The 11957-nt window shown below is 33.7% G+C and overlaps 1 protein-coding gene across 1 annotated transcript in view; it reads left to right on the top strand.

Moving 5' to 3' along the window:
- OTOGL (otogelin like) overlaps nt 1-11546 on the top strand; it is a 147866-nt gene extending 136320 nt beyond the window's left edge. Inside the window, 6 exon segments of the mRNA XM_060023861.1 lie at nt 590-768; nt 1228-1332; nt 3867-3986; nt 5385-5430; nt 10662-10741; nt 11296-11546. Coding sequence (XP_059879844.1) covers nt 590-768; nt 1228-1332; nt 3867-3986; nt 5385-5430; nt 10662-10741; nt 11296-11496 — 731 coding nt within the window. The 3' untranslated portion in view covers nt 11497-11546.
- Nucleotides 11547-11957: the final 411 nt, after the last annotated feature.

Here is an 11957-nt window from a genome sequence, read left to right on the forward strand (position 1 = left end):
AGAGCTTCTGAGCTGCATTCTTCGTCACTATTCTAGCCTACTATGAGCCACGTTTAATGATGTGATAGCACATTATATCACCTACCTTCATCATAAAGTATGATTTCTATGACTTTATTTTGCAACACAAAAAATTGAAAAATCTCTCAAAATAACAAAAAACATGAAATGTTACACAATCCCTTCATGAAGAGACCTACTGTTATTGATTTAGATTTTGCCTCCATTTATATCCACTCCCCAAAATTGTCATGTTATGTTTCCAGAAGAGGGAACAGCAAGTAGCTTGATGATCACTTTGGGCTAAAATTCTGGAATCTGCTATAAAGTATAGTTTTTAGAGGCAGTTCAAACAGTGTATAGCAGTTGAGTTTAGGAATCAATTTCTTACTCTGTGTTAAGGAATAAATGCTACATTCATTATTAAGTGAACTCTTGAGCTGTTAACAATATATAAAGGTAAAGATCTTTACTGGTTTTGAAAAAATTGCATATCACAATAAAAACATAAACTTAAATAAAAGTTCCAATGATCAGTTAATAAAAAACTTAATATAGTACTTTTTGTTGACTTTTTTTGTTTTCTTAGAAAAGGATGATGTGTGTGTGTTTCAAGAAGTATCAGTATTGAATCCTGGCCAATCTATGATAAAGTATTTGGAAGGGGACTTTTGTTACATGGTAGAGTGTCTAGAAGAGAAAGATAACCTTACAGGCTTCCACACTTCGAATTTTACAATGTTGAATTGTTCAAAAGAATGTGATGTTGTAAGTATTCTTTGTAAGTCATTCTGGTGAGAGTTAATTAATCTTTAAATGGCAGCTGTAGAATTTGAATGAGTGAATACTCCGTAAGTTAAAAATATACACTTGAATAGTTCTTTAATAATCTGTTAATTTGTAACTTATCTATATAATGCAGTTTCCTTTTCCTGTGTATAACCTTGAGCTTCAGGAATCTTATTACCTATACAGCTTGTTTGACCTGAGCTTGTTAAATCTACTTGATGAATCTTGGCTGCTAGATGTAAAGGTTAACATCTACTTCACTTCTAATACAGCTATATGAAGTCAGTTATTATTTGAAGTGCTTCAAATTCAACCTCAGAAATGCTTTACAGGTGCTCTGAGACAGCATAGGTTGTATTGGGAAGCACTTTCAGAATGAATTCATTAAAAATATCAGTATTGTTACTGGCTAATTCAAATTATTATTATTATGCACAGCACCAGGTATACACTCCATCGCCAAGTGATTATGATTGTTGTGGTACCTGCAAAAATGTATCCTGCAAATTTCAAATGGAAAATGGAACATCAGTTATATATGAGGTATGAATTTCTTCGTTCCTAAAATGTGCTCCATGGGTAGCTGTCTGTGCTATTTTCTAAAGAAGCTGTTCCACAAATTTGAAAAATATCACTCACACACACACATAGTGTTCCACATACAACAAGCACACCCATATACAGCATGCTTACAACACACAAGACATAGTTACATTTTAAAGTATCTGATTTCTGTTGTAAAGGAGCATGTTAAAATGGTTTCTCAAACTTATTTTATCATAGATCCTTACTTTTTTCCCCAGATGTTAGGAATGGACTTTGAGAAATGTTGATTTCTAACAATTAGAACAAAGGAAAAGAACAATGTTATTTTATTCACTCACTTGAAATGAAACATTTTGATAGAAATCTGAAACTCAAGTTGTTAGCACTTTATTATTTCAGGTATCAAAGATTTCAGTGGGTAAATATGACAAAAGATTAAGAATATTTGAAAAAATTTTTAAAAAGAAGATCCCAAGAGTAATGAATGCTATACCACATCTTTCTGCCCAAAACAATAAAATTATAATTCAGAATTCTTCTGTTATCTCATAATAACTCTATGGAGGTTTGAAGACTGACCTACTCCTTTCCTTTTTTAGAATAGAAGAATGGAACCATGATTAGTACAGTTGTTAGTGATGTCATCAGATTTAGGAGGCTCACAAATTCTGTTTATAATTTACATTACCTGAAGGTAGTTCCAATTTATTATTGCTATCCTTAAATTTTTTCCATTAATAGTTTAATTATATGGAGGTGTTCTTTATGTTGTTCTTAAGTACAAGGGATTACTCATAGACCCAAAAGAAAAAGAGATTTCTCCAATCCTGTGCATTTTATTAAATAAGAAAAGTGAACAATTATCTTACTGTTTCATAGTCTATTGTTTTATAATTATGTGAAAAATAGTGTTATTGATTTAGATAATGTTGTTGATATTGTTTATTTGTTTAATCATAGCAATATTTGTTTCATATTATATCATTTTAAAGAGGGAGACTTGAAAAAGGAAGCTTATAAAATGAGGAGACATAGGTGTGAGAGAAAAGGAATCAGAGACTACTTGAAAATATACTGTCATGTGGGGATTTAGTAAAAGCAACATAAACTCTATAGATGTCAGTAATCCTGTGATAGCCCTGAAATTTAAATGAAAGATTAAATTATGTTTAGAATATTTTTTGAGAACACAACAAGTAATGTAATATAGGTAAACATATATGAAGATTGTTAACTCTTGGCTCTTTCAAAGATAAGCTTTAGTTATCTAGAAATCTAATTCTTACGGAACAAGTAATTTTTGATTTCAGATAAATTAGATAGTACTATTTGAATTGAATATTAGAATTAATATTCAAATTTGAATGTTTTATCTTCTTTTATACCTGGACTTGTAGATCTTTTCCAGTTGAGATTCATGGAAGACCTGATGATATTTATACATTAAAATAGAATCTACAGAAAATAAAGTTTGTCAGAATTCTTTGCTGGTTCACAAGGAATCTTCAAGTCAGAGTCTGACTAGCATTTTAAAATGCAGGTTATAAAATAAAAAAATATATCAACAATTACAGCCTAATAATTATATAATAGTTATTTTCAGCTGATTTTATTTCTAAATAGGAATTCTGAAATCAAGAATGAAATAAACACTTAGGGACTCACCTGGTGGCACAGTGGTTAGGAATCCGCCTGCCAATGCAGGGGACTTGGGTTCGAGCCCTGGTCCAGGAAGACCCCACATACCACGGAGCAACTAAGCCCTTGTGCCACAACTACTGAGCCTGAGTGGCACAACTACTGAAGCCCATGCACCTAGAGCCTGTGCTCCGCAACAAGACAAGCCACCACAATGAGAAGCCCGCGCACCACAACAAAGAGTAGCCCTGCTCGCCACAACTAGAGAAAGCCCATGCACAGCAAAAAAGACCCAATGCAGCCAAAAATAAATAAATAAAATAAATAAATTTTTTAAAAAAGAATGAAGTAAACACTTAGTATGTTGAAAAAGTTGTTAAAAGAATAGGGATTTGTTTAAAAATAACCAGAAGGTATAGAAAACTAGAACCACAGTGAATAATCACTATCATCCAAAGATTTTTAAATTTTTGGTGATAAGGGAGTAGAAGGAAAAATAAACAAACCTCGAGAGAGGAGGTGTACTAAGTATTATGACTTGTTGTTTTATAATTAGTAAGGGAATATTAGAGCAAGACCTTTGACACTTGGCCACGTTAGATAATTAATTTTGTAGTAGAAAAAGATACCTATTTGCTTCTTTCCTCTCTGTTGCTTTGTTTCACATTTACATCTTGGTTCTAGTATGAAACCAAAACACCCACACACACACATACCACATATATGTATTTTTAATTATTTTAGATAAGTTTGGGGACATTGCCAGATGGACATTTTATGTTACAAGAAGCTCTCTGAATCTTGACTTTTGATTCAGCAGGATAGGAAACATTCTACTTAAGAAATATAGCAGATTTTAATAAGCAAACAGTAACTTTCTCTTTTATTTTTAGGAGGGGAGTACCTGGAACTATAATTGTACCACATTTGAATGTGTTAAGACTGACGAAGGGACGATGATTCTGAAGTACAGTATGGTCTGTCCCCCTTTTAATGAGACTGAATGCAAAATGGTTTGTACCTTGTTATAGCTAAGAAAATTTGGCATTAAATATAATTTAGAAAATACACATTAATATGTTTTCCAAGGTCATACATACATACATTATGGCTTATTTATTTTGCTAAATGTTTTATTTTCATGTATACATAAAAGCTCTGTTATATTTTCTCAGTTTGACACTTTGAGTTATATATGGCATTCCAAATAATTTTGAGTCTCCCTGAATGGACATGATGCTATGTCTGGGTTTTTAATATGTAGACCAAAGGATTATTGAAAAATCCTTTGATCAGCCAACTTAGCCTCTTCTTTCCATATGGATTAATAAACTAATCAATCAGAACTTGGTCAAATTTCTCTTTCTTAAACACACAGCAGATTTATGCTGTCATTCGCTGTTTAAAGCATACTAGCCTAAGTGAAATTTGCCGTAGTTTCTCTGAGCATGGGCCACTGTGAAACTCAGCACATGCCAGAGCATTGCTGATTCTTTAGTTTTGCTCTTCCAATTCCCTTTTCTCTCGTAGAAGAGCCTATTGGGAGAGTAGGTTTTCAAAAGCCACACAATTTTTAAAAAAAGATTCTTTGTAGCCTTAATTATTTAGGAGATAATAATCCCTAATGAAAAGTAAGCTTTATTCTGTTGTGCGAGGCAATATTTTTCTTTAAGTGTGGAGAAATAGCACAGTTTCACTTTTTTTTCATGATGTGCCGTTTTAGTGATGATGGTTAGCTAGTTGGCTGGCTAGTGAGATACAATATGTAATAAAGTAATAGAATTTCAGCTCTTGAAGGAATCTTAGGCATCATCTTATTTCACAGATTCATTTTTATAGAATAAATTCTTTTATTTGAATTACAATTAGCAAGTTACTAAAAGCAATTAGCAACTTACTGTAAGAATTCCAAAATAGATGAAATTTTCTTTATTTAGCCTTTGTCAAGAGACATCCTGAAGTGGGGAATTTTTTTTGAATAATAAAATATTAAAGAAAAAGAGACATCATTTTAACATTCAGTTATATTCAGGAACTCAGTCTAGTCTCAAAAAGTAGTTCAGATTGTTTCGAGGAGTTTAAAAGATATAATAGCCTCTATTTAGAGTCCCTATTAGTACTTTGATTTGGTAAGAAAATCTTTTGTGGTATTTAAAATGGGTTCTTTTAAGTAAGTTAATCTTTTTGCACTTTTTCATATTACTAATGAAGAAATAACAAATTTTAAGCAAAATATCTGCTCCTAATTTTACAAACAAAAATTCTTATTAGAAATTGTTAAATTTCAATCATCTTTCTATAAAGTCTTTGTGATGTTTAGTGAAAATATTGAGAAAGTTGGTTTTTTATTTCTAGTTTAGGATGAAATGACAAAACACTGAATTTTAACATTATTCCTTTTTTCTTCCTAGAATGAAGGGATTGTAAAGCTTTATAATGAAGGCTGTTGCAAGATCTGTAAGTGAAAACAAATTACATACATTAATTTGATTAGTTTTAATTGCTCATGATTATTATTTTTTCACATAAAATTCAGTTCCTATGTTGCAATGAGGGAAACAAATTTTATAATGTTTATTATTTAAATGTTTTTGTCATGCGGTTGATTATTTTGTAATTTAGTCTATCTTCTGGAGCATAAGTTTTTAATTGAGATGAATTTTAATTTAAATATTAGAAATTTATTGTTGCATTTTTCAAAAGGTATTGCACAGGATTTCAGTAGGTTTTAAGTTTGAAAGTGCCCTATGGTCAAATGTGCTTTGAACAGGCTGAACTACACAAAGGAGGTTATGATGAGACGTCAATAAGGATATAGAAAGTGTGATATTTTCCAAACCTATTTGAACAAATCTATGGTTCTGTATAATACATTTGAGAAATACCAATTTAGTCAATTATATTTAAATCATATATATAAAACTTCCCATAATTATTTTGACAAAATTATGTGCATGCAATATATTTATTTGAATTATAAGGTTTATTTCATAGTGCGTTTTAATGATTTTAAGGACTGAAATAGAATAGAGGGGTATTCATGCAACCATTTTTATTTATGTGTTTATGATTTTATTTTTTGTGTTCATGAATTTATGTCAAGAAAAACGTTTTAGAGGGGAGTGGAGGAGTGCTGCTTCATGGGTATGGGGTTTCTTTCTGGGGTGATGAAAATGTTCTGATATTGGATAAGGTAGTGGATGTACAACATTTTGCATGTATTAAATGCTACTAAATTGTGTATTTAAAAATGGTTAGTTTTATTTTAATGCAAATTTCACTTTAATAATAGAAAAAAATGTTCAATCTCACATATAATAAAGTTATTAAAATCCAATGAAAATACTAAAACAAAAAAAAGAAAAAAGTTTTAGGAAACTTGGCATAAATAGTAATTTTAACATTGTTTAGAGAAGCTTGTGGGAAAAAAGTCTACAACACAATTCAGGTTAATAATGCCACTGTGTAGGGTTGGATTTTTAGACACAAATTATCATGCCTCTCAAGGGAGATTTCTGAACTTCTTTCATAAAGGGCTGAATCCCATAAATATGTAAGAATAGTCTTGTCTATTTAGAGGTGTTAGTCATATTGAAAACAATATTAAAATGTATTAGGGACTTACCTGGTGGCACAGTGGTTAAGAATCTGCCTGTCAATGCAGGGGACACGGGTTTGATCCCTCATCCGGGAAGATCCCACATGCCGCGGAGTAACTAAGCCTGTGTGCCATAACTACAGAGCCTGCGCTCTAGAGTCCGCGAGGCACAACTACTGAAGCCCACGCACCTAGAGCCTGTGCTCCACAACAAGAGAAGCCACTGCAATGAGAAGCCTATGCACTGCAACGAAGAGTAGCCCCCGCTCGCCACAACTAGAGAAAGCCAGCGCGCAGCAACGAAGACCCAACGCAGTGAAAAATAAATTAATTAATTCATTAAAAATAAAATAATTATCTTTAAAAAAATAAATTAAAATTTTGATGAAACATAAGTAAAATATATATTATGGAACATAATAACAGCTTATAAATCAGAAACTCACCTGTTTTCTACTGACAATTTATTTCTCACAAAATTCCGATGATGGGTTCTGCATTTATCCTGATTTTCAGTTTAGAGAGTTTAAGTAACTCATCTAAGTCATACCTCTTGTGGGATTTCCCTCCAGGCCTGATCTCATAGCCTGCTTCTTAACCGCTAGTGATATTCTGGAACATCATCAGTATAAGTTTTAGGAGAGGGCAGAGGTTGACTGATGATGTCTGCTCATCAGTGCAGGGCTGGAACGACAGAGTCTATTTACATGAGGTGTGAAAAGTAAAATCCAACACATTCATACCCACCCACAACAAACATTCGGATGTCCAATTTGTTCTTGTATTCATTTGCTGGGGCTGCTGTTAACAAAATACCAGAAACTGGGTGACTTAGCAGAAATTGATTGTCTCAAAGTTCTGGAGGTTAGAAGTCTAAAACAAAGGTGTCAGCAGGGTTGATACCCTCTGAGGGCTGTGAGGGAAGGGTCTCCTCCAGGCCTCTCTTCTTGGCTTGTTAGACGGCCATCTTCATGTTCACATGGTGTTCTCCTTGTAAGTGGATCTGTTTCCAAATTTCCAGTCATAAGGACACCAGTCATATGAATTAGGGCCCACCCTAATGACCTCTTTTTCACTTGATTACCTCTGAAAAAAACCCTATCTCCAAATAAGGTCACATTCTGAGGCACATAGGAGTATTTGGAAGACAGAATTCAACCCATAACAGCTATATTGCCAGGATTTTAGTGGGTAATAGAGTACCACTTAATGCTTTTTAATTACTGGGGCTCTTAGACACATACTAATGAAAATTTTTGCTCATTAGAAATGAGCAGTTTTTCATTGTTTTCTCTGAATCAAATGTAAACTAATGTGTATCAAGTAGTCATTGTATCAAGAACTCAATGAGTGAAATTTAGGCTCCAGAATCTAAGGAAGTTTATATTTTTATGCTCTCATGTCTTTTTCCTTCTGCTTCTTTAGATTCTAGACTCTTCCATAGGTATGAGATATAGGAATAGAATCACATTGCAATGTAAACACCTTGAATTCTGTAACCCCATTTTAATTATTGGAGAAGTGAGTGTATTTATGTTATCTGAGGGCAGACAGGGGAAGATCTGTTTGACTTGACCGTATTGCTACTATTGATTGTCCGTCACGCGTCAACACTCTATTAAACCCATAGCAGACAGTACTGCAACGAATCTTCACCACAGTTCTAGAGGGTAGGTGGGGAGGTAGGTATGGTTTCCCTACAGGTGAGGAAATGAAGGTTCAGAAAAGTGTATCACGCTAATCAATAATACTCAATAGATTTAGGCCTCTCCAGTGCCTGGCCTCAGGATATTTCAATTTTGCCAAGCTCTTTGAAGTACAGAATAATAACAAGCCCCCTCATTTTCTCTCATCTGATGTATAAGGCCTTGTGAAGTAGTTTCTGCTTTGGCATTAGAGAACCCCCATCTGTAGTCTTCGCTTTTGGGTGACCAGGCTTTATCAGAGAGACTGTGGATATTGCGTATTGTTGCAGGTGCTATGCTAAGCAAAATGTGTTACAATAAAGTCTCTGAGGAATAAATAGGAAATGGCTCTTGGCACGAACAAATCCAGCCAACTAACAATACATTTATGCTGTCCCAGTTTCATTCATTGAATGAGTTAACACAAACAGATTTTTACTGAGTGCCTCTCACGTACCAGACACCCTTTTAAAAGGGCACTGGGACCATGATAGAGGATGAAACAATATCTGCATGCATAGTGTATGTTATCAAGAAGGGGAAGAAACAATAAGAGGTAAATATACACTATTATGTCAGGTAGTGATGAATGGTATAAAGAACAATAGCGCAGAATAAAAGTGATGGAGAGGGAGGGAAATTGGGTTGTTCATTTAAGTGGGTGATTAGAGAATGCCTCTGTGATGAGGTGTCATTTGAATAGGGACTGAATGTCCTTGGGAGCCAGCCAGGTAGAGTGAAGAGTGTTCAAGGTGGAGGAAATGGCAAAGTACAGTCACAGCACAGGGATGAAAGTGATAGAAGAAGATAAGGACCTTATAGGTCATGTCAAAGATGGTTTCCTTCTTGACTATTCTTTGTTTTAAAACTTATGAGAATAGAAGGGCTAATGAAGTAACCACTGGGTGAAAGCATCATAAGGAACAAAACAGCCTGCCCTCTGCCACCAACACTGAGCCTCAGTCCACACCGTATTTGGGAGGTCGGGGAAAGGAGAAAGAACAAGCATAGGAGATTGAGGAGGAGCCACAAAGAGATGGGAGGCAGAGCAAAGAGTACGCTCTGGAAGCCAAGTGCAGAAAGTGTATCCAGGAGGAGAGAGTGATGGACTGAGTCAAACACTGCTGAGAAGTCAAGTAGGATGAGAACTGAGATGTGATCTTTGAAAATAGTAATTGAAAGTCATGGATGACCTTGACAAGAACGGTTTAATTTCAGGCAGTCTTTGCTACCCATCTCTGCTTCAACCAGAGTGGCTTAACTTTTATATACTTAACATGTTGGGATTTCATACAAGCATTTATTTTATTTTATTTTATTTATTTATTTTGCGGTACGCAGGCCTCTCACTGTTGTGGCCTCTCCCATTGTGGAGCACAGGCTCCGGACGCGCAGGCTCAGCGGCCATGGCTCACGGGCCAAGCTGCTCCGTGGCATGTGGGATCTTCCCGGACTGGGGCACGAACCCGTGTCCCCTGCATCGGCAGACAGACTCTCAACCACTGCGCCACCAGGGAAGCCCTCAAACATTTATTTTAAATAAAGATTTTGTGACTAAACTCATTTGAAGATTGGAGCTCTAATTCCTCTTTTGCAAACAAGGAAACTCAGAATGATTTAGTCTCTTTCCTAAAATGACAGAGCAAATTAGTAACAGAGTGAGATGAGAACCTTGGTTGTTTTGTATCCTGATTCAGGGATTACATTCTCTGTCATACAGCATTAACTATATATTATTGGGTGTATTATCAAGTGATAATACATCATGCACACAGAAGCATGTTAATAGATTAATTAATACAAAGTGTTTTCATTAGAAATTGTGACATCATTTCAGAGCCATAAAATCAAGTATGAGTCATCCATACATTTCAATATGGTTGATAATAATTCAGTTACATTCTTGAATTTTACATTAATATCCATTAAGATAATGTGATTTTAAATCTATCAGTTTATATTTTAAAATTGATTTATATATATGTATGTATGTATGCCTTAATTATGTACATGTATATTTACCTGTACATGTACAGGTAAATATGTATTACATTAAAATATAATGTATAAATATTACATTAAATATAATAATAAATATACATCTGACACAGGTTGATGTTAGCATTACTCCATGTGTGGAATATGTTTGATTTATGATTATGATAATTATTCTAAGACAATAAGATAAAGAGATAAATATAAAGCTAGAAAATATATGAGAAAAGTTGAAAATAAATATTAACATACACTATGTAAGAGTAAAATTCTCACTATCTCTTATTATAGAAATATGTTTTATATAAATATATCAGTTTTCAATTATAAATATATTCATATGTTTAATTGAATTAAGAAACAATTTGATACGGACTTTTGATGAATAAATACATTCTGTATTTTATCAGGCAAACGAGACGAAAGAATATGCCAGAAAGTGATTATTAGATCAATCATAAGGAAACAGGACTGTATAAGTCAAACCTCTGTAAGTGGAAAAATATCATTTGTTACATAAAGTGTATGTGTCTTTCCAGAAGTATATGTGTCACAGCACTGGTAAGTTTGTAAGCCAACAAAATGCCAACATTTAAAATATTTAACGTTTGGAGATTATTCCTACATTCTAATATTAAAATATTCTGTTTGTGAAGAAGTATGAATTATTCTTGGCATAAATAATCAACAGTTCTGAATGTTAATTGCAATACAGAGAGATGGAAGTTTAAACCTAAATATATTTAACCACATATTGTCTTAAGTGTGTAATTTTAATCAGCAAAAATAGTCTTAGTTCTAACTTTTCCCACTTTAATAAGACCTGTCTGATTCTATAGTCTACTTAATTGTGATACAATACAGGTTAGAATAGAATCATTAGATTGTGATTACTATATTCCATAGATCTGTCTAGTTATGTGTGCACATTTCATACTTTGAATTATGTCAGCTTGCCATCTTGGACAAACAATGTGCTACCTTAGTGGAATCAATATCACTGTTTTAAAATTTTTTAAACAATTTTCTCATCTCTTCTTACAGATAAATGTTGCATCTTGCGATGGAAGATGCCCATCAGCTACCATATTTAACATCAATATTGAGAGCCATCTAAGATTCTGTAAGTGTTGTCGTGAAAATGGGGTGCGCAACTTTACTGTGCCACTGTATTGCTCAGGCAATGGCACTGAAGTCCTGCACACTCTCCAGGAACCTATAGACTGCACATGCCAGTGGAATTAAATTCTTGGATTCCAAGAACTCTATGCAACATCAGAAGGTCAAATGGAGTTAATTTTTATCACTCTTTTTAAGGCACTGGGCAGATTTATACTGTTTAATAATGTATTTTTCAGACTATGGGATATGGCAATTTAACACTTGCTACAAAATAAATAAAATTTCCAGGAAAAACTAGATTTATTGACTTAGTCTGTTCTAGAGAATCAAATGATTCTAAGGTGTTCAGCTGAAATGCTGTTATGTATATAATTGCAGCATGCAATTATATTCTCATCTATTAGAAGGTTGTTTCGTAGGATTCTTTCAGTTTCACTCAATAGTTTTTTCTTTTTAATTTGAAAAGTCTGCCATAGCTATTCGAATTAAGATACTCTTCATTGCTATTGTTTATTCTGGTAAATGTAATCAGTTAATAGTGGCATCTGGATAGTCATAAAGAGTGGTACGCTTAGAGACTGATC

The sequence above is a fragment of the Delphinus delphis genome, chromosome 11, assembly GCF_949987515.2.
Source record: "Delphinus delphis chromosome 11, mDelDel1.2, whole genome shotgun sequence".
NCBI classification, from domain to species: Eukaryota; Metazoa; Chordata; class Mammalia; order Artiodactyla; family Delphinidae; genus Delphinus; species Delphinus delphis.